The 25564-nt window shown below is 54.0% G+C and overlaps 10 protein-coding genes across 10 annotated transcripts; 4 read left to right on the top strand and 6 right to left on the bottom strand.

Moving 5' to 3' along the window:
* Nucleotides 1–727: 727 nt before the first annotated feature.
* Nucleotides 728–2245, bottom strand: HMPREF1541_02531 (uncharacterized protein; the record flags this gene model as incomplete). The annotated part of the gene is made up of 1 exon (XM_008716886.1): nucleotides 728–2245. One exon carries the CDS (start codon nucleotides 2243–2245, stop codon nucleotides 728–730), a length of 1518 nt encoding a protein of 505 aa, XP_008715108.1.
* Nucleotides 2246–2616: 371 nt separating this feature from the next.
* Nucleotides 2617–7692, top strand: HMPREF1541_02530 (uncharacterized protein; the record flags this gene model as incomplete). Its single annotated transcript, XM_008716885.1, has 1 exon — nucleotides 2617–7692. The coding sequence occupies one exon, from the start codon at nucleotides 2617–2619 to the stop codon at nucleotides 7690–7692; it is 5076 nt and encodes a 1691-aa protein (XP_008715107.1).
* Nucleotides 7693–8174: 482 nt separating this feature from the next.
* HMPREF1541_02529 (uncharacterized protein) lies at nucleotides 8175–11285 on the top strand (the record flags this gene model as incomplete). Its single annotated transcript, XM_008716884.1, has 1 exon — nucleotides 8175–11285. One exon carries the CDS (start codon nucleotides 8175–8177, stop codon nucleotides 11283–11285), a length of 3111 nt encoding a protein of 1036 aa, XP_008715106.1.
* Nucleotides 11286–11435: 150 nt separating this feature from the next.
* Nucleotides 11436–11917, bottom strand: HMPREF1541_02528 (uncharacterized protein; the record flags this gene model as incomplete). The annotated part of the gene is made up of 2 exons (XM_008716883.1): nucleotides 11436–11680; nucleotides 11752–11917. 2 exons carry the CDS (start codon nucleotides 11915–11917, stop codon nucleotides 11436–11438), a joined length of 411 nt encoding a protein of 136 aa, XP_008715105.1.
* Nucleotides 11918–12765: 848 nt separating this feature from the next.
* Nucleotides 12766–16000, bottom strand: HMPREF1541_02527 (uncharacterized protein; the record flags this gene model as incomplete). Its single annotated transcript, XM_008716882.1, has 2 exons — nucleotides 12766–12852; nucleotides 12911–16000. The coding sequence occupies 2 exons, from the start codon at nucleotides 15998–16000 to the stop codon at nucleotides 12766–12768; spliced, it is 3177 nt and encodes a 1058-aa protein (XP_008715104.1).
* A 709-nt stretch (nucleotides 16001–16709) lies between these two features.
* HMPREF1541_02526 (uncharacterized protein) lies at nucleotides 16710–17852 on the bottom strand (the record flags this gene model as incomplete). The annotated part of the gene is made up of 3 exons (XM_008716881.1): nucleotides 16710–16967; nucleotides 17020–17519; nucleotides 17570–17852. The coding sequence occupies 3 exons, from the start codon at nucleotides 17850–17852 to the stop codon at nucleotides 16710–16712; spliced, it is 1041 nt and encodes a 346-aa protein (XP_008715103.1).
* Nucleotides 17853–18315: 463 nt separating this feature from the next.
* HMPREF1541_02525 (uncharacterized protein) lies at nucleotides 18316–19293 on the top strand (the record flags this gene model as incomplete). The annotated part of the gene is made up of 2 exons (XM_008716880.1): nucleotides 18316–18364; nucleotides 18419–19293. The coding sequence occupies 2 exons, from the start codon at nucleotides 18316–18318 to the stop codon at nucleotides 19291–19293; spliced, it is 924 nt and encodes a 307-aa protein (XP_008715102.1).
* A 993-nt stretch (nucleotides 19294–20286) lies between these two features.
* HMPREF1541_02524 (uncharacterized protein) lies at nucleotides 20287–22172 on the bottom strand (the record flags this gene model as incomplete). Its single annotated transcript, XM_008716879.1, has 2 exons — nucleotides 20287–21902; nucleotides 21953–22172. The coding sequence occupies 2 exons, from the start codon at nucleotides 22170–22172 to the stop codon at nucleotides 20287–20289; spliced, it is 1836 nt and encodes a 611-aa protein (XP_008715101.1).
* A 284-nt stretch (nucleotides 22173–22456) lies between these two features.
* HMPREF1541_02523 (uncharacterized protein) lies at nucleotides 22457–23002 on the top strand (the record flags this gene model as incomplete). The annotated part of the gene is made up of 3 exons (XM_008716878.1): nucleotides 22457–22661; nucleotides 22712–22736; nucleotides 22789–23002. The coding sequence occupies 3 exons, from the start codon at nucleotides 22457–22459 to the stop codon at nucleotides 23000–23002; spliced, it is 444 nt and encodes a 147-aa protein (XP_008715100.1).
* A 184-nt stretch (nucleotides 23003–23186) lies between these two features.
* HMPREF1541_02522 (uncharacterized protein) lies at nucleotides 23187–25484 on the bottom strand (the record flags this gene model as incomplete). Its single annotated transcript, XM_008716877.1, has 1 exon — nucleotides 23187–25484. One exon carries the CDS (start codon nucleotides 25482–25484, stop codon nucleotides 23187–23189), a length of 2298 nt encoding a protein of 765 aa, XP_008715099.1.
* Between the last annotated feature and the right edge of the window lie 80 nt (nucleotides 25485–25564).

Below are 25564 nucleotides of genomic sequence, written 5' to 3'. Positions count from 1 at the left end.
TACCCACTATCAACTCATGGCAGCAACGAACAGGGCCTTGAAAACAGTGGCATTGCTGGCCTGCGTCCATACATCGAGCATCGGGGACGGGACATCGATCGACAGCTTCGGCAAGATTCCGACGAGAAGAGTGAAGACGAGTGTTGGCAGAGTTTGTGCTTGAGCTGCTGCGACCACGACGCGGCCCAGTCCCACGAAGAGAACGCCCAACGTCGGCGCGTGAGGGGGTTGGAGAGAATGGGCGAAGACGAGATAAGAGAGGATGAAAGGCTACGCAGGTCAGCCCGGGCGAAAACACCCGGAAGATCGCGCGACGGCCGTGCAGACTCAGGTGGAGGGACAGGGCTCGTGGGCGGGATGACATTCATTGCAAGTCACGCTGCTGGTGGAGCTGGTCATAGTGGAGGTGCTGCTCATGGCGGTCATGGGGGCTTCGGCTGCTGAGGGCTATCGCTGAGATCGAGACATGCCAGACCCATCATTAGTAGCCAGGGAGTCGTGAAGTATCAGTAGTCAACGAGAAGAGAGAACCGACGAGTATCAAACGTACCATGAGTTCTTGGGCACGGCCGTCAAAATGCATAGTGTCCTGAGTGTCATTTCCTCTTTGACAATGCCACGGGTTTACAGTCGCTTGAACGCAGCAAAAAAAAAAGCCAGAGAAACAATCAACCCAACCCATGACATGCAGATGGGTGGCCGCTGGCAGCACTTTTCACAAAGCCGCCTAAGGGGCTTTCTCAAGCAGCTCATCCCGTCCCAACATGGCCGCCATGGGATCGCCCCCACTCAGCTTGCTGCGTTTGTACTTCTCCATATCCTCTGCTGAGATGCCGGATTGCAGCTCTTCCAGGGTGCGCTTCTTCGTCTCCTTGGCTGCCGCCGCTTTCACATTCGCATCACCTGCAGCGGCCCCATCTGCATCGGCATCTTTACCTGGCTCTGCGTCCCCCCCGTCGCCAGTGGTGCCGTCAGTGATCAGATCTTGACCCCTCTTTCGACCCTCGGCCATAGCGAAGGCTTCTTTGCCCTCCTCGCCACTACACCAGCTGTTCCTCACGGTGGAGTGGCAACAGCTGTAACCCCATTGGAAGTTGCTCCACCAGCTTCCCCAGACACTTGTATGGTTGTTCGGATGTACGTCTTCGGGGTATTTGCTGCGGGCGACTGTGACGGGGGCATTCTTCGGCCGACCACTTGCGTCGTATTCGGTGTAGACAGAGGAGGACATAATTGTTTTTGGTTTGCGGGCCTTTTCTGAGCTGGACATGGTGAGGGCTTGGGAATCAGACTGGGATTTGGAAGCGCCCAAGTGATCTGGTGTAGAGGTACCGTAGCGATCGAGTAAGTACTGCCGCTGTGCATCCTTCTTGGCCGCGGCCTCAGCCTCGGCTTTCTTCATTAGCATAGCGCCCTCAGTAGGATTTGCTTGCAGGTGCAGCTTCGCAGCATCGGGAGCACCAGACTCCTGTGACTCCCACGCGTAACGCTGTGCACGCTCAAAGGCATCGGCTTCGGAAGGTCGCATAAACCCTTGGTCAGCGAGATCACCATCGGTAGAGGTGGGGTCTTTGGTGCTGTTGTCAAGAGTACGCGTTTTGGGGTCGTAGGCTGCACTATCGAGGTCCAGGTTCTTGAGATAGCCGGCAGTGTCTTCTCGGAGGCGGAGTTGGCGTGTGGAAGTGGGTTGTGAGCGGCCCATGTCGCTCTCGGCGTCGTAACGGGCATCATTGTCGCCGCCGACATCCGCCTCCTTACCGGCCGTATCCGCAGCAGAGTCTCCAGCGGTGGCCTTCTTGAGAGCCTCCAGCTCATTGTACTCCCTGATCACAGCATCATATTCCTTAGGATCGTACCCGTTCCATCGATCTCGCTTCGCATCCCAACCCAATTTCACACTGTCCACGACCTCATCCGCCTGTATATCCCTACCAGTATATTTCGCACCCGTTTTCCGTGGCCGTGATAAACACTCTTTGGTTTTGTGTGTCATGGCGCCACAATTTTCGCAAGCGCCTTTACGGAACTTGGTGGCGGCAGGGCCGAGCTTTCTGCCGCGGTCGTACCATTTCGCTTTGTCGAGGGTATCTTTAGGGGCGGAGTGTAGACGTTGATGCTCGAGATAGTCGGCATCGCTTGAGGCGAGGTCGTCGGTGACATAGAAGGGCTTAGAGGCGATGAAGGAGGGGATGTATTCGTTACGTGAAGTATCTTGCGCCGGAGGGGCGTTCGTTGGCGGCGGCATCGTTGTGGACGACTACTCAGGGCAGTCGGACCTCATAGATAGCGGCGGAAGAGTCGAGAATATCCGCAAGGTTGCGGTGCAGGGTGTCGTAGTAGGATGAAGAAGGAAGGCACGCGGGATGTTCACATGAAATTTGAGCGATGCCGTCACCTGCCGCCTTGGGCCTAATGTGATGGAACATGCAGGCAGTAAACACGACCACCCTCCCTTCTCCTCAGCACGCGTCAACGATGACTTCGGTCCCCACCATCGACGTCTGGTTTCCACAGTCTTGCGATTCGTCCCAACAACGACGCTTTCCAGCTTGCTGCTCGCAATGAAGCTGAGGCGCAAGCACTACACGCGAGCCTGCGTTGCCCCCCAGTAGAACCATGGATTCGTTTCGGGTTCGCTTGAACTGTATCGACTATTACCAGAGTGTGCCAGTCGATGAGTTCGATCCTCCTGTCCCACGAGCGGATGCCATTCAGAATGCCAAAGATCGCCCGCGAGTCTCAGTGCTCCGCGTGTTCGGTGCCACCGAAACTGGTCAGAGGGTGCTCCTGCATATTCATGGAGCATTTCAGTACACATACGTCGAGTATTGCGGTAGCCTACAACCTGCAGATGTTGAGGTGGCAATCCGGAATCTTCACCTCTCTATCGATCATGCCTTAGCGGTGAGCTATAGGAAGGACATCTACACGGGCAAGCATCGCTACGTCGCACACATCTCCTTGGTCAAAGGCGTCCCGTTCTATGGCTACCATGTTGGCTACAAATTCTATCTCAAGATATACCTGCTCAACCCGCTCCACATGACAAGACTGGCCGATCTCATGCGTGACGGAGCGATCATGAAGCGCGTCTTACAGCCATACGAAAGCCACATGCAGTACATTGCCCAATGGATGTGTGACTACAACTTGTATGGGTGTGGATACATCGACTGCGCAAAGGTCAAGTTTAGAGCACCAGTCCCCGGCTATTACGAGGTTGATAGTGATTTGCACCAGTGGCATGACCGTTCAATTCTGCCTGAGAACATCTCTGATGAGTTCGCGTTGCCGAAGCAAAGTCATTGTGCACTTGAGGTTGATCTATGTGTCCAAGACATCCTGAATCGCCGCGATGTGGAACCTCGGTCCCTGCACCACGACTTTGTCGAGCGTCTCAAACCCATCCCGTTAGATGCTAAGCTGGTGCAAAGTATGGCTGGTCTTTGGAAGGATGAAACGCGGCGGCGAAAGGCACGACTGGGCTTGAAAGACCCGAACAGCAGCCCATTTCCTCCAGAGGTTCTCGTGACCATGTCAGCCGATCCACGCGAGACCGAAGCAGGCGGTTGGATTCACGAACAGGAATATCGATACAAGATCGAGCAGCTTGTTGCAGGCGAGACTGCGAAGGCGAATCAGCAGAATTTACATTTCGACAGCTATCTCAAGCCTGTGCCACTCGAGAGAACCGTGAAAACGGCTCTGGACAGTGTTGAAGACCTATATCCACTCAACATGTCACGAACATCGACGGCAAGTCAAGCCAACGAGACTGCCGACGCAGGGCAAGTCATAGTAGACGAAGACGTGATTCAGGGTATGAGCAAGCCAGAACATTCGAGTGAGGAACAACATCAATCTGGCGAGAGGCTCGAATCTAAGACACCACCAGCAAAGCAACCATATGCCGATGACGGGGATTCAATTGCGGGCCATGAGATTGCTGATGCTCCTATCTCTTCTACTGAATATGACAAGTATGGCGTACACAATGCTGGCGATGCTTATAGCTCCGGGGATGAGGATTTCGAAATCCCTCCTGAGTTCACCGACATGTGGGCAAGGAAAGCGAATAAGAGGACTCGCTTTGCTCCTATGCCAAAGGCAAGGAAGCGGCGGCGAGTTCTCGTCGATGAGGATAATCTTCTTCCTCAAATCTCATCAGACAACGAAGATGACCCGTTTAATGACAGCGGCATTGACGAGGGTTCCAATGGCCAACCAGAAGGTCGGAATCCCAACAATAGCGTACAGCACATTCTGTCCAAGCACAGTCAAGATCCAAAAACTCTCGAAAGGCGAAGCAGCGCCTTACTGAAGGGATCTCAGAGCTCACAGAACTCTACGCTGCACTTTCCCGTTGTCAAGCACCCGCAAGATCCCTCTCGGCTCAGCCAGGCCAGCGACCAGTCACAAAAGTTGTCGGATGGTCGACCTGTATGCGAAAAGGAAGTTACACCAAGCGCGAAGACACCTGCAAGGACGGGCTCGCCTGTCTCAACGAAAAAGCCGGGCTCCGAGGCCACCTTCAGGCCGTCGCTCACAGTGGAACCGAGCCGTGCCAGCATGCGTGAGCTCCATAAGCTCCAGCATCAGAACGCACTCCTGGTCTACCACACGCGGCCGCCCAGGGTTGCCTTTGTGACTTCTACAATGCGACGCGAAGGACTGCCCGATCAAATTTACCAGGAGGCATATTATAAAAAGGAGGAGGATGTACCAGACCAGGCTCGCGAGTATGCGGGCCGTGAGTTCAAGCTCGAGAGCTCAACCATTCCGTATCTCCCTGATTTTGATGCTTCTGGCACTTCACTAGCAACTCTTGGCCGCAAGAACCCAGTAATGCTTGACCGAAACACAGAAGAAATCAGCGATAACCAGCGACGCAAGCGTTGCAGCTATATGTTTTGGTCTATAGCAGAGCCACCACCTCGACCAAGTGATGTGACTGCCTGGCTCGATTTGGGAAAGCCAGCAGAGAAGGTCCTTCCGACAAACGCTGCCACTGGTCAGACACCGGGCTCACCTCGATTAATGCGCTCCCAGATAGACGTGCCCACTCAGAAGAATAAGCATGGCTTCAAATACTCGGGAAAGCAGTCGTCTACATCCGTTCAACACGCAACCCAATACATGTCTACCATGTCTCTCGAAGTCCACGTCAACACACGCGGCTCTCTTGCACCCAATCCGGAGCATGATGAAGTCGCTTGTGTCTTTTGGTGCGTGCAGAACGATGATGCCGAGGACTTCGAACCTAATGTTCCTGGCAAGAACAACTTGAGGATGGGCATACTGGCTCTAGCTGAGGATGAACGCTCCGCCAAGCAGCTCTCCCGGACCGCAAGCTCGCTTAACGAGATTGATATTGAGACCGAGACGAACGAGCTCGATTTGCTCACCAGGCTTGTCGATATCGTACGCAAATACGACCCTGACATACTCACCGGATTCGAGGTGCACAACTCTTCTTGGGGTTATGTTATCGAACGTGGTCGCGTCAAGTACGACATGAACTTATGCGATGAGATCTCTCGCATGAAATCCCAGAGCCACGGCCGTTTCGGTAAGGATGAGGACCGATGGGGATTCAACCACGCATCCACGATTAGAGTGACTGGCAGACATACCATCAATATTTGGCGCGCCATGAAGGGTGAGCTGAACCTCTTGCAGTATACGCTTGAGAACATAACATTTCATCTTCTCCAGAAGAGGGTACCCCACTACGGCTTCAGAGATTTGACTGCCTGGTACAAATCGAAGGTGCCGCGGGAGCGCGCACGAGTGCTGCAATACTTTTGTGAGCGCGTGCGCATCGACCTCGAGATTCTCGAGGCAAACGAGTTAGTAGCACGGACGAGCGAGCAGGCTCGTCTTCTCGGCGTCGACTGGTACTCAGTGATCTCTCGTGGCAGCCAGTTCAAAGTTGAATCGCTGATGTTTCGCATTGCAAAGCCTGAGAATTTGCTGCTGCCCAGTCCAAGTCGCCGGCAGGTAGGCGGTCAGAATGCGCTGGAGTGTCTCCCACTCGTCATGGAACCCATGAGCGACTTCTACAGCAGTCCACTGTTAGTCCTCGATTTTCAGAGTTTGTACCCTTCTGTTATGATTGCGTACAACTATTGTTATTCGACGTTCCTTGGACGTGTGGTAAATTGGCGTGGAACCAACAAGATGGGCTTTACCAATTATGAGCGACAAGAAGGGCTCTTGGGCCTCTTGAAAGATTACGTGAACATCTCGCCGAACGGAATCATGTACGTCAAAAAGGAAGTTCGCAAGAGTCTTCTCGCGAAAATGTTGAGTGAGATTCTTGAAACCAGAGTCATGGTGAAGAGCGGCATGAAGGTCGACAAAGACGACAAGGCGTTGCAGCGACTGCTCAACAATCGGCAGCTGGCACTGAAGTTGATCGCAAACGTTACCTACGGTTACACGTCAGCTAGCTTCTCTGGACGAATGCCGTGCAGCGAGATCGCGGATAGTATTGTTCAAACGGGCCGAGAGACGCTTGAAAAGGCGATCGCGGTGATTCATGCGACGGAGAAATGGGGCGCCGAGGTCGTGTATGGCGATACAGACAGCCTATTCGTTTATCTGAAAGGTCGGACGAGAGAGCAGGCGTTCGATATCGGCGAGGATATCGCGGAGACAATCACTCGAATGAACCCGCGCCCGGTGAAGCTGAAGTTCGAAAAGGTTTATCATCCGTGCGTGCTCCTAGCGAAGAAGCGGTACGTTGGCTTCAAGTACGAAAGCCGGAACCAGACGGTGCCGGAGTTTGACGCGAAAGGCATCGAGACGGTGAGACGGGATGGGACGCCAGCGGAGCAGAAGATTGAGGAGATGGCGCTCAAAGTGTTGTTCCGAACTGCGGATCTCAGCAAGGTAAAGGATTTCTTTCAAACACAGTGTGCAAAGATTATGCGTGGCAAGGTGTCGATCCAAGACTTTTGCTTCGCAAGAGAGGTCAAGTTGGGAACCTACAGTGACAAAGGCCCGCCGCCACCAGGAGCACTAATTAGCGCCAGAAGAATGGTTGAGGACCCACGCCTCGAGCCGCAGTACGGTGAAAGGGTGCCTTATGTGGTGGTAACGGGTGGACCAGGAGCAAGACTCATCGACCGATGTGTTGCACCAGATGTGTTGCTCAACGATGCTCACTCCGAGCTGGACGCCGAGTACTACATCTCCAAGAACCTCATCCCACCATTAGAGCGCATTTTCAACCTGGTTGGTGCAAATGTTCGGCAGTGGTACGATGAGATGCCGAAGTATCAGCGCATTCGACGTATCGAGGCGGGCATGACGAATGATGGCAGGGAGATGGGCATGTCGAAGAAGACTCTCGAAAGCTACATGAAGTCGTCGACTTGTCTGGTCTGCCGCGGGAGCCTGGACTCGGAAGTACCCATTTGCAGCAGCTGCGTTGAGCAAGCACCTCAAAGCCTCCTGCTGCTGAAGTCGCGGGTGGTCAGGGCGGAGAGGAAAGTGGAGGGGCTCCTGAAGATATGTCGCAGTTGTGAAGGAGTGGGATGGAACGAGGAGGTAAGGTGCGACAGCAAGGATTGTCCAGTCTTCTATTCGAGGACGAGGGCAAGGGCGGCGCTGCGGAACGAGGGGGTGATGCTGGCTCCCGTGATGGAATTGCTGCAGGAAATTGAAGGCGAAGGCATTGAGTGGTGATGAGCATCTACAAGACGTTGGATGTGGGATGAACAGCATTATGATACCCATTGGCATCGTTGTAGACACGGCGTTATGAAGAAGGTTCTCTTCGCCATAAGGAGAACCAATGCCGACCTAATCGGTATAACAGCTGGACAGCCGCGGGGCCTTGCAGTAGCCAACAGACATAGAGCCCAACAGTATCTATGAGTGGCATTGAACCAAGACGTGGCTCAGACAGCATCGTGAACGGGCCAGGCCAGTAGTAAAATGCTGGGCCCCGTATAAGGGCGAGGGTGAGGTCATGCGGGGAGGCGCGATGCGTGGACGAAGTGTCGGATGACGCGCCTTGAAACCGGCTACATCACAAGGCTAAGACCAGATTACACTGTCAACGCAGGTCGTCCAATGTTTCCCATCCGCATTTCTTGATTGTGTATTGTCGTTGACGAGCCTGGCGTACTCGACGCACTGGTTTCCAGCATGCCCAATTATTGTCCATGGGTCCTCTAAGATGGTTTCTGTTCGTTTACGTTTTGGGCGGGCTGACCTTCATCCCGCTACTTATTGCCGCTGTGCTCGCATTCGCCTACTACACGCTCCCTCCAGCTGACGACGAGTCATCGACTGCGAAAGCAAAAGACTCTGCCCAGCTCCAGCGAGCTGAGGATGAAGACCTGCTTCTTAGGACCGGCACGGATGACCTGGCGGAGAAGTTCCACCGCAAGCATGACTCGGACGTGGCCGCAGGTTACTTCGCCGTCTGCCGCGAATGGGTGCCCGGAGGTGTCAATGGGAAGCCGCCAGATAGGCTGTCTCCTGCCGGCGAGACCATAGCTACCGAGTCACCGAGCGTCTACCAGACTATGTACCGAAGCCTGTTCAGCAGCTCCCAGAAGCCCACCATCGAGCCACAGAAAGACGGCGCTGGCAAGAACATCAAGCGCGCCAACAATATCTTCTTCGTCGTGCTGCGGCACGGCCACCTTATGCTCTATGATGATAACCAACAACTCGAGGTCAGATATGTCATCTCTCTAGAATACCACGACGTCGACATCTACGCCGGCGACGAAGAGCCCATCCCGGAAGGCGAGTTGTGGGTCAAGCGCCATGCAATCAGATTGACCCGGAAGCGCTCCAAGGATCCTTCTCAGAAGCCCTCTCTACCCTTCTTCCTTTTCGGCGAGAACCTATCGGAGAAAGAAGACTTCTATCATGCCCTACTCAAGAATCAAGAGCGTACAGCGGTGGATAGTCCCATCGCCGAGGATTTCGACACTTCGTACATTGTCAAACTAGTTCAGAAGCTTCACTCGTCCGAGGAACAGCTGCAAACCAGGTGGCTCAATGCTTTTATAGGCAGGCTGTTTCTTGCTACGTACAAGACACCTGAGTTTGAGGAGTTCATCCGCTCCAAGCTGAGCAAGAAGATCTCTCGTGTTAAGAAGCCGACCTTCATTACCAGGATCTCTCTTCGCAAAATCGACACTGGCACTTCTGGCCCTTTTGTCACCAACCCTCGACTTAAGGATCTGACCGTCAATGGCGACTGTGTCGCCGAAGCGGATGTGGAGTATAATGGGGGCTTTCGCATTGAGATTGGTGCAACGGCACGTATCGACCTCGGCAAGCGTTTTGGAGCGAGAGAGGTTGATATGGTATTGGCATGCACGCTGAAAAGGGTGCAAGGCCACGTGCTTGTGCGCTGTAAGCCACCACCAAGCAACCGAATATGGTTCACCTTTGAGAAGATGCCTCAGCTAGATCTAGCTTTGGAGCCTATCGTTTCAACACGGAAGATTACCTACAGCGTCATTTTAGGTGCTATTGAGAGCAGGATCAGAGAGGTCTTTACCGAGTCCTTGGTCATGCCTTTCTGGGACGATGTGCCATTCTTTGATACGATGGGGCAGAAACACCGTGGCGGCATTTGGAAACGGGAGAAGTCGGACACATCCGTGGAGATCAAAGATGATAGTCCAGAAGACGAGGCCCAGACGTCAGCAAGTGGAGATAACGCCTCATCGGACGTGAGCACTATCACAGTCGACGACCGCAACTACAGCATGCCAACTCTTGCCGGCAATGATCCAAACTCAACCGATGGGCTCGACAACAAGTCATATGCTTCATTACCAGTACCTGAAGTCACGCCGTCAGAAGGCGACAAGACCCCTCCAGCACGGCCTCCTCGAGCTTTGCGAGCCATGTCCTTCGCTAATGCTGCAGATCCCGCAGTCACAACTAACAATGTTGACAGCGATGCGGGCAAGGTTGAGGCAGATTCAACACCAAAAAGAGATTCTGCACGCGATATTCTCAAGGACTTATCCGCAAGAAGTGGCTCGCCCTTGGATCCTCTCGGTGATTCCCCGCCGGTGGAGCCGGCCATGGCTGAGGCTATGAAAGCCAGGACAGACAGCAATGTATCCAAGACTTCTGTGGAGAGTATGACGGCGCCCGGTCGTGCGTCTACAGTAGATATGACCAGGAGTACCACGTCCTCGGCTCATACGTCGCGTCCAGGCACACCCTCAGAAATGAAACGATCGTCTCTTCACGAGGATCAAAAGTCAAACAAAGCTTTAGGTCAAGCGGCCCGGTCGCTAACGGCTGCAGACAGGAAGCAGGCACTGGCTTCCGCTACTGCTGCAGCACAGAAATGGAGCACACTCGGCTGGGGTGTGCTGAACAGGAATAAGCAAAAGGACAATCATTTGTCAGACCATCCACCTCAGACACCATCACCGAGTGGGCCTCCCTCAGAGCCCATGGGACGAGGTCAGCCCTTACCACCGCCAGGACAGCCGCTTCCTGGTCCTCGTAAACAAAACACTATCATGTCGAACATTCCCTTCATGATACCAAGAAAGCCAACCTTGCCGAAGCGGCCAGACGCTCCTGAAACTGCTGAATCGGCATCAACTTCGAAATCAGCTTCTCCGAAGCCGCCTCCTCTACCAGAGCGACGGCGAAGAAAGAGTACGATGCACAATTCGGAAACCAGTGAGTACGGGGACGATCTATTGGTTGTTGAAGCACCTACGGAGTCAGGTCCCAACAGTCCTGAAGCTGAGCGATTCAACAATGCCAGCCGCGACGACTTCTTCGGTCACGGCGAGGAAGAAACTGAAGAGGAGAGGAGATCAGGCCTCGACGAGAGACGCTACCAACAGCCCGTGATAGACACTGCAAACATAATTGAGTCACGTGACAAGCGCCAAGCACGCACCTCCGACGTCAGTCCAGAACAAGGTGACCTGGACACAAAGCAATACGACCGCATGCGGGATGACTCGCCATCAGACAAAGAGAACAACGGCCATCTCGACTATTCGCGACAAAGGTCCGAGTCTGAATTCCAGGACCCCCCACGGCCCCCTCCGCCAGCACGCACCAATTCGGCTGCCAGCGATCGAAGGTCGTCGAGGATACCAGCCCCTGTATCTAGTACGCCTTCGTCGATCAAGAGGAAGCCGCTGTCACTGCATCGTCAACCGAGCAACCTGTCGTCAACATCAGGCTCAAGTCCGCAACTGGGCAGTGGCGATTGGACGGGTAGGGACAGTGGAGGTGTGAGTCTGGGCGCGGCTGGCGAAGAGGATTGATGTGTAGGAGAGTGTTAGCAGTGTTAGCTGACCAAAGCAGATTCTTGGGTATAGTCTTAATTCATGGGACTTGCTGATACGGCATGGTCTGCCGTCGCTCGAAGCATTAATTCCCAAAACATTGGTACACCGAAGGCTGGTCCCCCCTGACTACTCAAACTTGCATTTCCAACTCTTCGGTGCGCTCTTGAAAACCCCTCGCCACGGATCGACGCTCCAGTCCTTGTCCCACCCGGGGTATCTGAACCCATCCTCCGAATCGCCCTTGCAGCCCGAGTTCATGTACATGGTGCAAGACAGGCCCTTGTCCGGCCCGACCGACTCGCTTCCGCTGAACATGCGGTTGATGCACTTGTTCTCCTCCGCTAGCGTGCGGATGCATTGGCCTGTCCATCCTGTTGTTGGGGTTCCCTCTCGTTAGTTCATGCAAAAACTGAGGCAGGGAATGTCTCTTGATGGAACTGACCTTTGCGCTGGCATTCATACATGCACCTCAAAGGGGACTTGCTAAAGTCGGTGCCCGTGGGCTGCACCTGGGCGCGTTTCGCGGCTGGGTGCGGGAACTCATCGTGCTTGTCTGTGAGGTCGATGGGTGTCCATGACATGGGCTCCGCGGAAGAGGCGGACGCCATGGTGGCGTTGGGGCGGTGTTGTGTGTCTTCGCTGCCGTCCTCGAGGGGTGCTGGGGAGACGACGGGTTGGCCTTGCGCATGCGAGAATTGGAGTAGCGAAATGGCGATGATGGATATCACGAAAGAATGCATGGACAAGCTTTCGATGCCTCGTGTTGGCATTAGACGTGCGTTTGGAAGGTGAATGGGGTTAGGGGCACCGGCTGAGACGGGAGTGCAGAAGCTTTGGTTCGAGCATGGCGTTAGATTTTTGTACATCGAGCCCATCAGATGGCACAAAGACCGAATGCGGACATATATAACCACAATGAAATGCTAAAAGCCTGTGGATGTCTCCCGCACCGAATCTCAACAAAGGGCAGAATGCAATGCGGAACGCGACCTAAGAGATGGCTCCTGGATACCCAGGTCGATCTCCCGATACATACATATCTGGTTCTGAACGGCATGGCAGTGTGTGGTAGTGTACGTAATTGACACGAAGTTTTCAACGGTGATAAAACAACGGCGGACTCAACTACTGCCATAGGCTCCTGATATTGCCAAGAAGCTATTTGTCGGAGCACAGTTCATTGTCACAATGCCCGCTCAAATCAATGAACAGGTTTCATGTTTAGGCTTCGAGCAACAGAAGTTGCTAACAGCATCCAACAAGAAGTAGTACACTCCTGGGCGCTCTAATCAGAAATATGGATGGGTATGCAGACTGGTTTGGGACCATAGTCAGAAGTGGCGTATGAGAAGTTATCGGGTAGAGTAGGATAGCCAAAGCCAGGATTGTATGGTACTCTGTTGGAAGCCTGTTTCCTGCCTACTGGGGTATGATGTCGCGGCTTTCTTGCAGACTCTCAGTCCTCTCGATAAGATATCTTGCGCATCTCGCCCAGCCTGGCCTGGGCTGCATCCAGTGCGTTCCTTAGCTGTAGAATCTCGACCTGGATTGGATGTTAGATGACAATGTATATAAAGGGCCGAAGTTCTCCTATGTCTTACCTGTTGCTCCATCTCCCTGACTTTGAACTCATGACCGCTCAGGGCACCGTAATCAACAGCTTCGCCATCATCCTTTTGCTTTTGCTTGATGATGTCCTGGACTTGTCTTACCAAGGCACGACAAGCTGCACCCACTGCACGACTTGCTTGCTCGAGTCTATCCTGCGTCTTCGACATGAAGGTAGCTTTGACGCGGCTAGCAGCCACGAGCTGGGCAGTGCTGGCCGCAACGTCATTCGAGGCTACAATTAACTGCTCGGGGCTGTTGCGTCCCGACATGACCCCATCAGCTGTTTCAATCAGGGTATTGGTAGATGTTGCGACAGCCTTCGCGGCAGAGATCAAGCCTTCGGTCCAGCGATTGTTCTTTTTATAGAAAGCCGTTCTCGATGAGGATCCACGACCCTCGCGAACGATCTCTTGCTGAGATTCGGTGGCAGCTTTGATCAATTGGGCAATGGCATTAGTCACAGCTACAGCTGCGTCGAGGATGGAGTCGTTAATCTTGAGCTCGAACGTTGTGAAGCCATCGCGAGGTTTGTTCTTCAACTTGGCCAGACGCTGAGCCGCGGCCTCAATAGCATCGGCAGCTTTCGTCAGCTCGGAGTCGACAAGGTCCCCAAGATCACCACTCGTGCTGAGCTTTGTGCCCTTCGGCGCAAAAGCATCAGCAAGTTTAGAAAGCTTTTGAAGCTTCATTAGCACGTCATGATTATTGTTAATGACAACATCGCTCTTCTGCATAGGTTCAAGGCCTTCAAGGCGGAATGATTGAAGTCCTCGGAAAAAGTTTATGGTTGACAGAGCGGACTGTCGGGCTGCGTCGATAAGCTGGTCGCCCTTCTTCTCCTCGGTTGCAAACCGTGTCAGACCTTTGGTGTTAGACAGCACATCAGCGATCGAGGCCGCAAAAACGGAGACAGTCCGGATGATGTCGGCGTGAGGGCTGTTCGGCCCGTCTGCGATGAAGTTGTTGAAGGCCGTGGAGAACTCTGTGGCGCTCGCTGACGCCTTCTCGACCTGTGAAAGGACATAGGGCGCAGTCGCATTCTGGTTTCCGGCCTGCATGGGCGAATCTAGTTCATACATGGCATCGTCCACTCGCTGCACACCACTTTGGAGCACCGAGTCAACAATGTCCTGGATCTTGTTGACATTGGCTTTGAGGACCTCGTCAATTGCGCCATCGAGTGCACCGTCGGTTTCGCCGTTGCCTAACTTGAGCTCCTCAAGCTCTTCGAGCGCCTGCTCCATGCCCGACTTATATATCTCAATCTCATCGTCCTTTTCACGCAGAGCCGCTTCGTGATCTCCATTGCGCTCGCTGTGTGTTGACCTGATTTGGTCCAATTGTCGCGTCTTACTGCGCAAAGATTCCTCAAGGTCGGCCATTTCCCGGTTGTACTTTGAGAGCATCGAAGATATTTCGGATCCCTTGGCACGCTCAGCATTCTCGGCACGTTCAATGGCGAATCGAAGCTCGCGCTTGAGTTTCTCGAGTTCTTCGCGATGGGTGCCCGAGAATCTATCTTTCTCGTGCAAAGCTCGATCACGCTCTCGGATCATGTCTGCTAGCTCCAAGTTTTTAGTCTTCATCTCGCGCTCGAGCCGTTCTCTGCGATCGATGGCCTCTTGAGCAGAAGCAGCTTTCAGCTTCAGTGATTTGGTGGTCTGCAGAAGATCTAGATGCTCCTGCCTGAGCTGCGAATACAGCTTCGCAAGCGCCTCATATTTGGAACGCCATGTGTTGACTTGCTCCTGAAGAGCCGAAAGCTGATCGTCCTTCGATTGATTCTGCATCTGGAAGTTCTGATTGAGCTGTTGTAGTTGCTCCTCCAGACCCTTCATGCGCTGATCGTACTGTTGTAGCATCAGCTGATCCCGCTCGTACTGGGCACGTGCGTTGAGATTCTCGCGCTCGAGCTCGGCCATCCGGCCTTGGGTTTGAGCAGCCAGCTGGTCACGCATCAGCTGGTCCTGAGCTAGCCTTTGCTGCTCGGCTTGCATGCGCTGCTGTTCCTCAAAATCGCGCTGCGCCTGTTGCTGAGCAAGCATTTGTTGCCGTTGTTGATCTTCCCACTGCTGCTGCAATCGCCTCTGCTCGTTTTCGTATTCGTCTTGCTGCCGTTGAGCCTCCCTTGACCAGAAGTCGTCCATGTCTTTTGGATCCGAATCGCCATTTCGAGGGGCTGGCGAGGGTGCGCTCTCGATCTCCTTCGTTGGTCGACGAGGTAGAGCAGGCTTATCGTCGTCCTCAGCGAGGAGACTGGGAGGGTCTTGAGGAAGCTTTGGCACCGTGATCAGACTCGTCAGGTACCGCAGGTTCGAGCACTCGTAATAGAATTTGACCAGCCGGTAGTGTTGACCATCATAGCGGCTGCGAAGCGGCTCGAGCGCCTCATCATCGCCAGTGGTGGTGTGCATTGCACGTAACATGCTGGTGATGAACTTGTAGATGCCGTAGCTTTCCTGCACGAGTGGCACAAGCGCAGCGATTCGGCATTCATTGTTATTGCCGCCACGGAAGTGGGAGAAAATGAGCTTTTGAAACGTATCGATCTGGTCTTGCAGAGTCATGAGGTCTGAAATGGTCTCGTAGCCTTCGTTTGGGTCGTTGATCGATTTCAGGCTGATGTACTCCTCATACTCGAACAGCCCATTGAACTCGGGATGTTGGCGGTGGAAGGTCAACTTTGCGAGGAGGAAAAAGACATATTCTCGAATGAGAGGACCGTAGCCTCTAAGACCTTCGCCCATGACACCGCGCGCGAGGGATTCGACCCAGTTAACATTCTGTTGCGCCTCTTTCACGGTCACAGGATGACCTTCCTGAAGTACTTTGTGGACAGTGATGAGTGCTTTGAAGGTCTGAACTTCGTCGGCCATCACTGGTTGGACTTTCATGCCTGCCCAGAAGGACAGAGAACTTTTGTGGTCCCATGTGTAGACTATGCAGGAGCGCACATGCTTACGCTTAGGAGCTGTCTCCTCGATGCTTGTCGCTTTGCGGATGTTGATGGCAAGGTCAGATTCGGTTCTCGACGCATCAATGTTTCGACCAGTGCCGGAGGCCAAAGCAGGGTACGACATGTTGGCTTCTGTCCGCCCAAAGCCACTGTAGACAGTTCCGGTACCTGACGGCCTCCTCCGGCTCGTTGATTCGTGGGCGCCTGGAACGTAGAACGCCAGAGTGTAGCGTTGGGAAGGGAGGAAAGCAGTCAATTGAAAACCTTTGGCCAAAACTAGAAGGAGGCAGGCAGACGCGAAAAACAGTGAGGAGGACTCGTAATACTGCAGCGTGAGATGGCGCATCTATCTGGCTGCGCCTTCAGGTAGCAGCGACCGCCGCGTCGACTGCACGTGACTGACGTAACCCGTTTACTCTTGGCGCTGGTCGTTGGTCGTTGTTGCTGTTGCTGCCCAGAACTGCTAGTCCGCATGCGTGAACTCAGATTCGACCTCTATAATAACGGTCGTGATTTTCTGAGCTTTGTAGGTAGCTTGGTACTTGCCATAACGGAATGTCTCTACATGTTCCTCTTCAAACCCTGGAGCCAACAGATGGCCCCTTGGCGGTTCTCATATCGCTCGTGTTCGTTCCACCTAATCGAAGTGTTTGTTGCATACATCTACGACCTGCCTGACCAGTAGCGAAAGTATCGTTAACGCAAGGGTAGGCTGAATCCTGGCTGTGGATGTCTACGGCGTTCTCGTTAAGAATGTGCCGAATGTGTGAACTGCTGGTAATACGAAAATACGAAAATCATCCTGAGCAGGAAGGTTCGCATTGTCTTTTGCGTTACTCAGAGAGGTCGAAGAAACTGAACGGATCGAATTCGTCTTGAATCATGTTTGGGTCGAAGCCGAGGACGGGCGGCTGAATCTCTGGATGGAAGTGCAAGGCGAATGGGGTACGCTCGTAGGCTCGTTGCTGATCGGCTGTGACGGTGTCGATGGATGGGTGGTAGTCAGGACGGAGGTTGATGATAGGGTCGTTGAAGTTGAACTCTGGTGTTGGGTCTGCCGGAGCAGCCAGCTCTCGCAACGCCTCTTCCCACTGCAAGTCGTTAGCTCGGTTACCACAACAAGAAGATAGAGGCTGCACTCACATCGAAGTCGTCGAAGGCTGTGACTTGAGGCTGGGCTGGAGCAGCTGGCGCAGGAGCAGCAGCGATGGGCATAGCCATGACATTGGCACCAGCTCTCGTTCTTTGAACGAGACGAGACGACCGCTGGAGCACGCCAGAGTCATAGCAATGATTGACAAGGTCAACGGAAGACTTGTCGGTGTATGCAGGATATTCAGAGTTGACAGCACCAGCATTGAATGTGGTAGAGCGGATGATGGTGGCCTGGTCAGTCGCAACGATGGTAAGCTCCCATCCCATCTTGAGAAGGTACTCGGCTGCAGGAACAACCGGAAGCTGGTGGGCAGTTGCAGCGAGGAACTTGTCAAGCGGGACAAGCTCGAGGTGATTGTCTCTGATGTCGGTGTAGGCTTGTGCCAGAACAGAGAAGAGGGGCTTTCTTGGCTCAGCAGCCCACATCTCCCGAAGGAGGCCAGACTTGACCTTCTGGGTCAGACCAGGAAGTTGTGGAGAGTAGAGCGCTATTTATGTTAGTCGTTCAATTGCAAGGTGCGTACGATAGATTACTAACAGCGGAACGCCATGAATGCATTGAGAGGTCTCTTCTTGTGGTGCGCAGCCTGACTCTGTCGTGCTCTTGATCGAGATACTCTTCTTCCGCCAACAACCGCGGCACGCGAGGCTGGCTGGGGGCTCTGATGCGAGGCGGGCGAGTTCATGTCGATGGAGCTGGGGCTTTGTGGAGAGGATGCTGAGGATGGAGTCGCAGACAACTGACTGAAGATGCTCTGCTGGTCTGGGGTAAGAGCATAGTAGGCCTCCAGAGCGCCTTGAACTTGAGCGTCGTGGCTCATTGCGTCAGGTCTGCAGTATGAAGGTACTTGTTGCTAGCAGGAGAAGATTTGAGTTGGAGTGCAGCAGCGCTGGATGCGATCGGAGTTGAGGCAACAAAGAAAGGTGGACAGACAGAAGATCGAAAACAAAGTCGAGAATGCAGTTCAGTTCTTATACTTATCGAAGACGGCTTCACAGGATTCTGCCGACAGAATTCTGCCATCTCGACATTCACGTCGCTGCTTGACCCATCCAGCCACCGTCCGCATCCTACACCTTTTCCCGCAGTCATTCACTACAAGGTGGTCAATGCTGGGGCTGGGGTATTGTCTATGGGACAATACGATTGTCAAAAGCTCGGATACAGAATGGTGAGTCCCTTCCCCTTCCTTCCCCCTTCTCGAAGAACCATTCTGCTGCATCCCCGACGCATAGCATATCATCAAATCGAAAGAGCCATACATGCGGTCCCGACATATCAACATGGAGTCCACCCTCAGCGCTAGCTCGGCCAGAGGTCGCCTAGCCGTCAGTAAGTATTCTCCATTTCCTTATATAGCTGGATTGGATGTTAACATCTTTTCAGATGGTGTGGTGATCGAGCAATGCACCGTCGAGTATCTCCACCATCTGTGCGTTGAGATGCTCCGAGCTATGGCGCAACCTTTTGTGCGCCTCGCCAAAGATACGAATGAGGATGAGGACGAAGATCGCCTGGAGTTCATTATCCACGAGCTCAAGCGTCTTCTCCTCAATCCAGCTCTCTTCCCATCAGATTCTGCTCGAGTCAAGCTCTTAGCTTTGGCCGCTCTCGATTCTGAGCTGCAGTTCCAGGAGGCTTGTGGCAATCACATTGTTGAAAATGAAGTTCAAGAGCTCGAGTTGGTCAGGCGTCAAGCTTACTCTCGACCCTTGTATCAGCCTGGTACTCACGGTTGGGAGAACTTCTTGCTCAACATGGCTCCTGGCGCTCCAGAAGATCCCTCAAACCGCGCTATCTCAACCCCGAAGTCATCCTTTCAGATGATTCCCGCTGTTGGACTGCGCATTCTTGCCGACTTTGAGAGAGAAGAGCGGGATATCGTCAAGTACATCGAGCAAGCTCCGACGGACTACGGGGTTGAGCCCGCACAAACTACTCTTGTGATCGACTTCGACAAGTCTACTCCCTGGGAAGAGCGAATTCCGCGTCGTCTGCTGAAAAACCGCACAGATCGCGTCGTTGCTAGACCTAATCCCTTCAAGAATGGTCGCAGCATTCGAGAGGACATCAGCAAGTGCCCTACCCAGCCCGTTGAGAACATCGGCTCCTTCCTACACCACATCGAGACGCCACAAGCTGTACCGGCTACGCTTACAGCATCGGACGTTTTTCCAGCCTATAGTATCCGTCAATGGCATCCACCAACGAAGTACGCTCATCTTCGTTTCCGTCATATCAATGACCAGGGTCCAGCATGAGAAAATGAAGAGTAAAGTATCTTACGAATACCTCCACTCCATCTCAACACAACATCACAGCGCAGCACAGAGCAGACTCCGGGTCAACGCCTCTGGCAAAGCGCATCACTGCATCGAATAGCGAAGCATACCTTAGCATAGCAGAACAGAACAGAACAGACTAGAAACACAACCAAAAATGAACACAACGTGTTGAAAATGACCATGATTCCTCTTCGCTACTGTCTCTATCGCAGCTACAGCATCCTCAAAAGCCCTAAACCCCACGACCGCAGCCCTCGCGGCCTGTGACGCGTCGCCGAATGAACAGGAAAGCCTACAAGCCTACAAGATAAGCGGGCGAGCGGAACCTTGGCGCGCACTACGCCAAACGACCTTCCCGCCCGCCTGCGCGAGCGCGGAATCGCCAAAGTCGAAAAGGGGAAGGCTGGAAGCGCGCACACCGCCGCGCACACCGCCTCCAGCCCCCTCCGCTGCAGCAAGGGCTGGGTGCGGTGGAGGTGGGGACAGGGCGGAAGGCGGGATGGGGGCTGGTGATGACTGTGTGGAAGCGGGGTGGCTTGAATAGCGCGGCTGAACAGGATCAAGAGGGAGGCTGGGAGGCGGTATTGGGGGCGGTGTGCTGGGCGGTGAGAGGTGCAAACAGGCATTGCGGCGCGGGGTGTCTGTATCTCCGCCGGCGCGAGCCAGAGGAGCGGAGTGAGGAAAGAAAGCTACGGTGGAGGAATGTTGACAATCGGCGTGGGAGAGATTCTGCAGGTGTGCTATATGCGTCTCTGTGGTGGCCAATCGCGACGGCGAGACCATTACGCATTCTTCATAGCGAACCAACGTGGTTGCTAGTGGCTACCGATACGAGTCGACTGCCCTGCAAGCCGCGGTATTGGCCTGGCGTCTGCTATGGGATTCCATGATGGCGCCTTGACGCGTGAGTAGGGGCGATGTCGCGCTCCGTAGCATAGTGAAAATGCCATCGCGTGTCCCCTGACCCTGTCAAGGAGGCTCTCCGCTGTGCGCATCCCAGTCGCTGCACCAGATGAACGTACCGCACCGCCATTGCGTGCCACGCTCCTTCTGACCGCTGGGACCGAGTGGGCGATTGCACATCCAGAAAGATCGACCGCGGTTGGCGCCAGCTTTCTTCGTCTGCATCGTCTTGCATGGCTCGTTATGTTCGCATTTAGGGGCGACTGGTTTAGCAAAGAGCTTGCCCCAGCTCTGCTTGGTTGCAAAGCTACTAGCCTCGGCGGCCTCGACATCGGCTTCGCTGACTGAAATGTCGGTCTTCGAAGGGGACGGCACGAGTAACTGATCAGACACACCGTCAACACTTCCAGCGACGCTGGAAGGTGCTTCATCTTCGGGTTCTCGCTGAGTATGAGTCTTCGTCGGTGATTCGGTCACCGAGTTATCTGGTGCAGGCGGTGTCTTAGAAGTGAAAAAGCCTCTGAGGCTTTTCTGACCCTTGGACAGACCATTTGAGTTTGTTTGCGGCGTTGACTTCGCCTTTTTGACCGGAGGCGGTGGAAGATCTGCCTTCGCAGGCCGCTTGCCGTTTTGGGGGTTGGCCGCTTCCGGCCTGCTGCGCTCCGGGCTCCCTTGCAGAGAGAGCGTGGCTGTTGATGTTGTGGATTGCTGTGTGCTGAGCTGCTCTTCGGTCGTTTTCGTCTTTGTCATCGAAGGCGTCCTGGAGAACATGTCGCGAATATTACGGCGCCGGTCAAACTCAGGAATGAGCTTTCCAGACATTGGCAAGAGCAGCTTGTTCGTCCATTCTTGCTGCCTGACACCGTCCATGAAAAGCCCGGGCGGATTGACAATGTCAAGAATATGCTTCTCCGTGCCATCCACCACCATGCGATCCTCAAATGTAGCGTACACGGGGCAGTGGTCGGACCCCATGAGACCTTCCTGGATGTTTGAGTCTGCCCACCAGTCCTTCATGTCGTAAGTAGATACCACGTAGTCGATCCTGGCACCGTAATTGCCTGGTCTTGCGTTGACCTTGGTCTCCCAGCAGGTATACATTCCTGCTCTCCCCTCATTAAACCCGCGACAAACATCCCACATGATTGAGTCTTCTTTTCCTTCGTCTCGTTCACCGTACACCTTTCCGCCCACGAGCAGCTGATTGAAGAGCCTCCTGGCTGGGGTCGAAATCCAGCCAACCGGATCCACATCATTCTTCCGCATCATCTCTTCCGCCATAGCTGTGTCGATCTCCTCCCGTGATATGTTCAAGTCTCCCGTCCAGATGACCTTCTTGCCCATCTTAACGAGATTTCGGATTCGTGCATCCAGGACTTGTAGGAAGCCACGTCTGAACTCGGTCCGCGTTTCGTCGCGTTCGGCTGGGCAATAGGTCCCGATTAGAACGAACGCAGGGAATTCGAGGATGACACAACGCCCCTCCGAGTCAAGTGTTGTCGCATCTATTTCGGATAAGGTCAGCTGTGAAACTGTTGGGTATCCGCCGATCTGTTGGTCTTCGGGCAAGTCTCTGAAGCTGGTGCTGCTGCTGGGCGGCGTGAGAATGCCGGTAATGCCTTCTTCTGCCTTGATTGGGGCGCATGTAGCGTTCTTGGTGTAGATGACGACTCCCGAATATCCTAGCTCCATTAGCCATGTCAGATACAAGTCGAGCGGATATCTGCTCTACCTTTTTTGTGCTTTGGGAGGCTCCAATAGTTGTCCCACCCTGGCACGAGGACCATATCATCGCGGAGGTCCTTGCGCTGGATTTTGGTCTCCTGGAAGACCACAATATCGGCCTCCAGCACTTCGAACATGCCATCGAAAGTCTTCTTATCTCGCCATGGCTGGTACCCGAATGGGTTGCGAATGCCGTTGACATTCCAGGTGGTAATTCTGAAGCCCATGATGGCTACACATCTCCTTTGACGTGCTCTCCTTAGCTCCCATCTCCGAGTCAAGAAAACACTTGCAACACCTCGACCGACACCACGAGAAGCGTAGCACTCTCACGTCGCCACTGCCTGTAACGCGAAAGCGGCGCGCAGTCCAGTGACCTCATCGAAGCAGATCTACGCCAAGCTTTTGTGACTCCACTCGTCTTTCCGAACGTCAAGAACCTCTCAGACCACCAGCTACAAGCTCCCTCGCACACGACTCTCCCCTCTCTCTGTCCACCACAGCGCGCACAATGTCCTTCCATCGCCTCGGTCTGCGCATGGCGCAGCAGCAGACCCGATCATCGGTCCTCCGAAGCCACTTCGCCCGCCGATTTCAGTCCACCGAAGCCGCTAACCCGAAGCTCCCCAGACCCGGCGACAAGCTCGTGGGAGCTGCAGACAATGCCTTCAACCGCGAGAGAGCAGCAGTCAAGGCCCACGCCGCTGCTACAAGTGGTATGCATCAGTCGAAATCGTTTGGACGAGCTACGACTAACTGACAGCAGGTCTCTGGCGCAAACTATCCATTTAGTACCTCACCCCTCTCCATATACCCCTCGAAATGCCTCTAACAAACACACAGCGTCGTCATTCCCTGCCTGATTCTTGGCAGCATCAACGCTTATAACCTCTGGAACGAGCATTGGGAGCATTGGGAGCACATGCCACCCCTAGAAGAGCGTGTCGAGTACCCCTACCAGAACATTCGGACCAAGAATTTCTTCTGGGGCGATGGCGATAAGACCATGTTCTGGAATGACAAGGTCAACTACCACAACAAGGACAAGGTGACCTAAATTCGACGCAAAAATGGGAAATGAAACTTTCACCGTTGTGGTTCAAGGTCTTGTGAAGGGGCTCTGGACGTTGTGTACATAAGCCAAGCTGCTATCGTGGGGTAGAAGGCCGACAACAAAGCTTTTTAAGCGTTCGACGAAGGGTTCCCTTGTGTTTTGTGCTGCTCAACTGACCATCGTGGTATCATAATTTCGTCTCCTCGTACCGAGCCTTGACCTCCAGGTACAAACTCGCCGTATCGTTAGCAAGCACGGCATCTCCCATCCACTTCATCACCCTCGCTCGTTTCCACAGCACATCCAGCTGCCCCTTCACGTCCTCCGCCCATCCATACTGTCTCCCTGCCTCTTCCAAATGCTCCATCGCGCGGTTCACCCACTCTTTCCGCCTGGTCTTGCTCGTCTTCTCCGTGCCTGCTAAACCCATCTCCGCATCTACCAGGTAGCTGTACGTCGCCGCCGCCAGCTCGCAGTCCTGACACTCCAGGGCGCGCGGCAAGATGGCGCTTAGCAAATCTGCGGCGGCAGTAAACTCGCGGAGGACATTGAGGATGTTGGCGAGCAGTCCGACGGCCTCCCACAGGGCCGGCAGCGCGAGGGCACGGTATGCCATTTGAGCGGCACGGGTCACAATGGAGAAGGCCTTGAGCGGGTTCTCTGAAGCGGTGAGGATGCGGGCTTTCATGTTGAGCAAGCGGCATAGGATGATTATGTCGTTGTTGTCGGATGCTGCGCGATCGGTGAGCTCCTCGACGAGTGAGAGCGCTGAGGCCAGATTGCCACGGGCGATCAGGAGCTCAATGCGCAGGAAGGTCAACGAGAAGGAGATTTCGAGATCGGGAGGGTCTTGGCCCTGGAGTTGAGTGGCGATGCATTCGGCAGCCGAGAGGTCATCATGACGGATGAGACGGCGGAGCTTAAGGAGGCCGGAGTAGAATGTCCAGTAGTTGTGGTATTTCAGGACACGGAGTGTCGATGGTGAGACGGAGGAGAGTGTGTCAGCGATCGCCGAATAGCGACCTCGTTGAGCGAGGAATGAAGTCATACGGCATGTGCACTTCAGAACATCCCCAATCGGCGCTTCGCTGGAGTAGCAGGTAAGGAACGTCTCCGAAGACGACCAGGCTAGCTGGGCGAGGCCAATTCGTGAGAAGGCTGAAGCACGCATCAGGAGGGTAGGGCCGGCGACATTAGAGGTGGCCTTAGAGACATTGATGTGCGCGGCTTTCGTGATCGATTCGAAGACAAAGGACAGAGAGTCGCCGTGCTGGAGCGCGAGCTTGGCCTCGCTGAGGAAGGATGTGGAGAGGAGCGACCACATCTCGGCATCTTTGGCGCGAGACTTCAGAAAAGAGAGGCCCTCAGTCTCATTTCCAAGGATACCGCTGTCCCTGATAGCTTTCATTTCTGAGGGAAAGGTACGTCCGAAGTGGTATAGCCAAGACATGCAGAAGTTGAGACAGGCCGTGTCCTTATTCTCACGGGCCGTTGCAATGGCTTCCTGCATCGCGGGTATGGCTTCAGAGGAGCAGCCGAAGTCGGCTTGGAGAATGGCGAGGTTTAGCAGGGCATACTGGTAAAACGTGCGATCCCGACTCTGCATTGTGTAATCGAAGTAGCGATGGAGGTTATCAAAGGCGGAAGTATAGTCTCCTGCTCGCCAAGAATCGAGAAATTTGAGATAATGCGCGAGCTTCGGAACGGAAGATCCCTGCTGAGACATCTCATTTAGTTTGTGGCGCATATCTTCCGGCAGGCGAGAGCCGAAGGACTGCATCTCGCAGACCTGGAACTCGAGGAGCTTCTCCACATCGTGGGCGCTGTACGCCTGCGGTCTATCTTCAGAGCCGAGCTGATCACCGTACATGATTCGTACGAGCGGGTGAGACGAGTCCACGCCGAGCTCGGACAAGTTGCTGTCGAGAAGATTGCGTCGAATTGGGGGATTCTTTCTCTCGAATTGCTGCTGGGTAGGCGCGCGATATGCAATGAATTGCTGCCAAAGCTCAGTGGCATCTTGGAATTGAAGTCGTGTGTACTCAAGATGGCATCTTCTAATGAAAGCTCCAAGGGGTGATGTTCTCATGATCTGGGCAGTCTGCTGCTCTGGTGGGATGCCCATTTCGCGGTCCCGGATGATCTGCTCCCGAGACTTGCGAAGCATGTAAGGCAGTCCCTCCATAAGGCTCTCCAGTGCATGTGAACAATCGATTGACCACATGCGTTTGAGAAATGCGTCGTAGACCGATCTACCAGGCATGACAGAAGCAAGAGTTGAAAGAGCCTTCTCGAAGGCGGAGATTGGCAATGCAGGGTCGTACCCTGCACCCGCTTGCGCGTGGGGTGGTCGCCCATTCGGACTGACGTATGTTATGATGAAGGTCAGGACGGCCACGCTTTCTGACGTCGGCACTTCATCCTGGGCATAGATCAATGCCAGGACAAGCAAGCCAATCTTCGAAGGCGTTAGGAAGCGGGCCATGATGTGAATGAGAGACGTGGATTTTCCCTGGGCTTGCTCATGGCAAGGGTTTGTGGTTGCTGGATGATACGAGTGTTATT

This window comes from Cyphellophora europaea (genome assembly GCF_000365145.1).
Source record: "Cyphellophora europaea CBS 101466 unplaced genomic scaffold supercont1.2, whole genome shotgun sequence".
Taxonomy (NCBI): Eukaryota; Fungi; Ascomycota; class Eurotiomycetes; order Chaetothyriales; family Cyphellophoraceae; genus Cyphellophora; species Cyphellophora europaea.
This window is presented reverse-complemented; position numbering and strand designations above follow the sequence as displayed.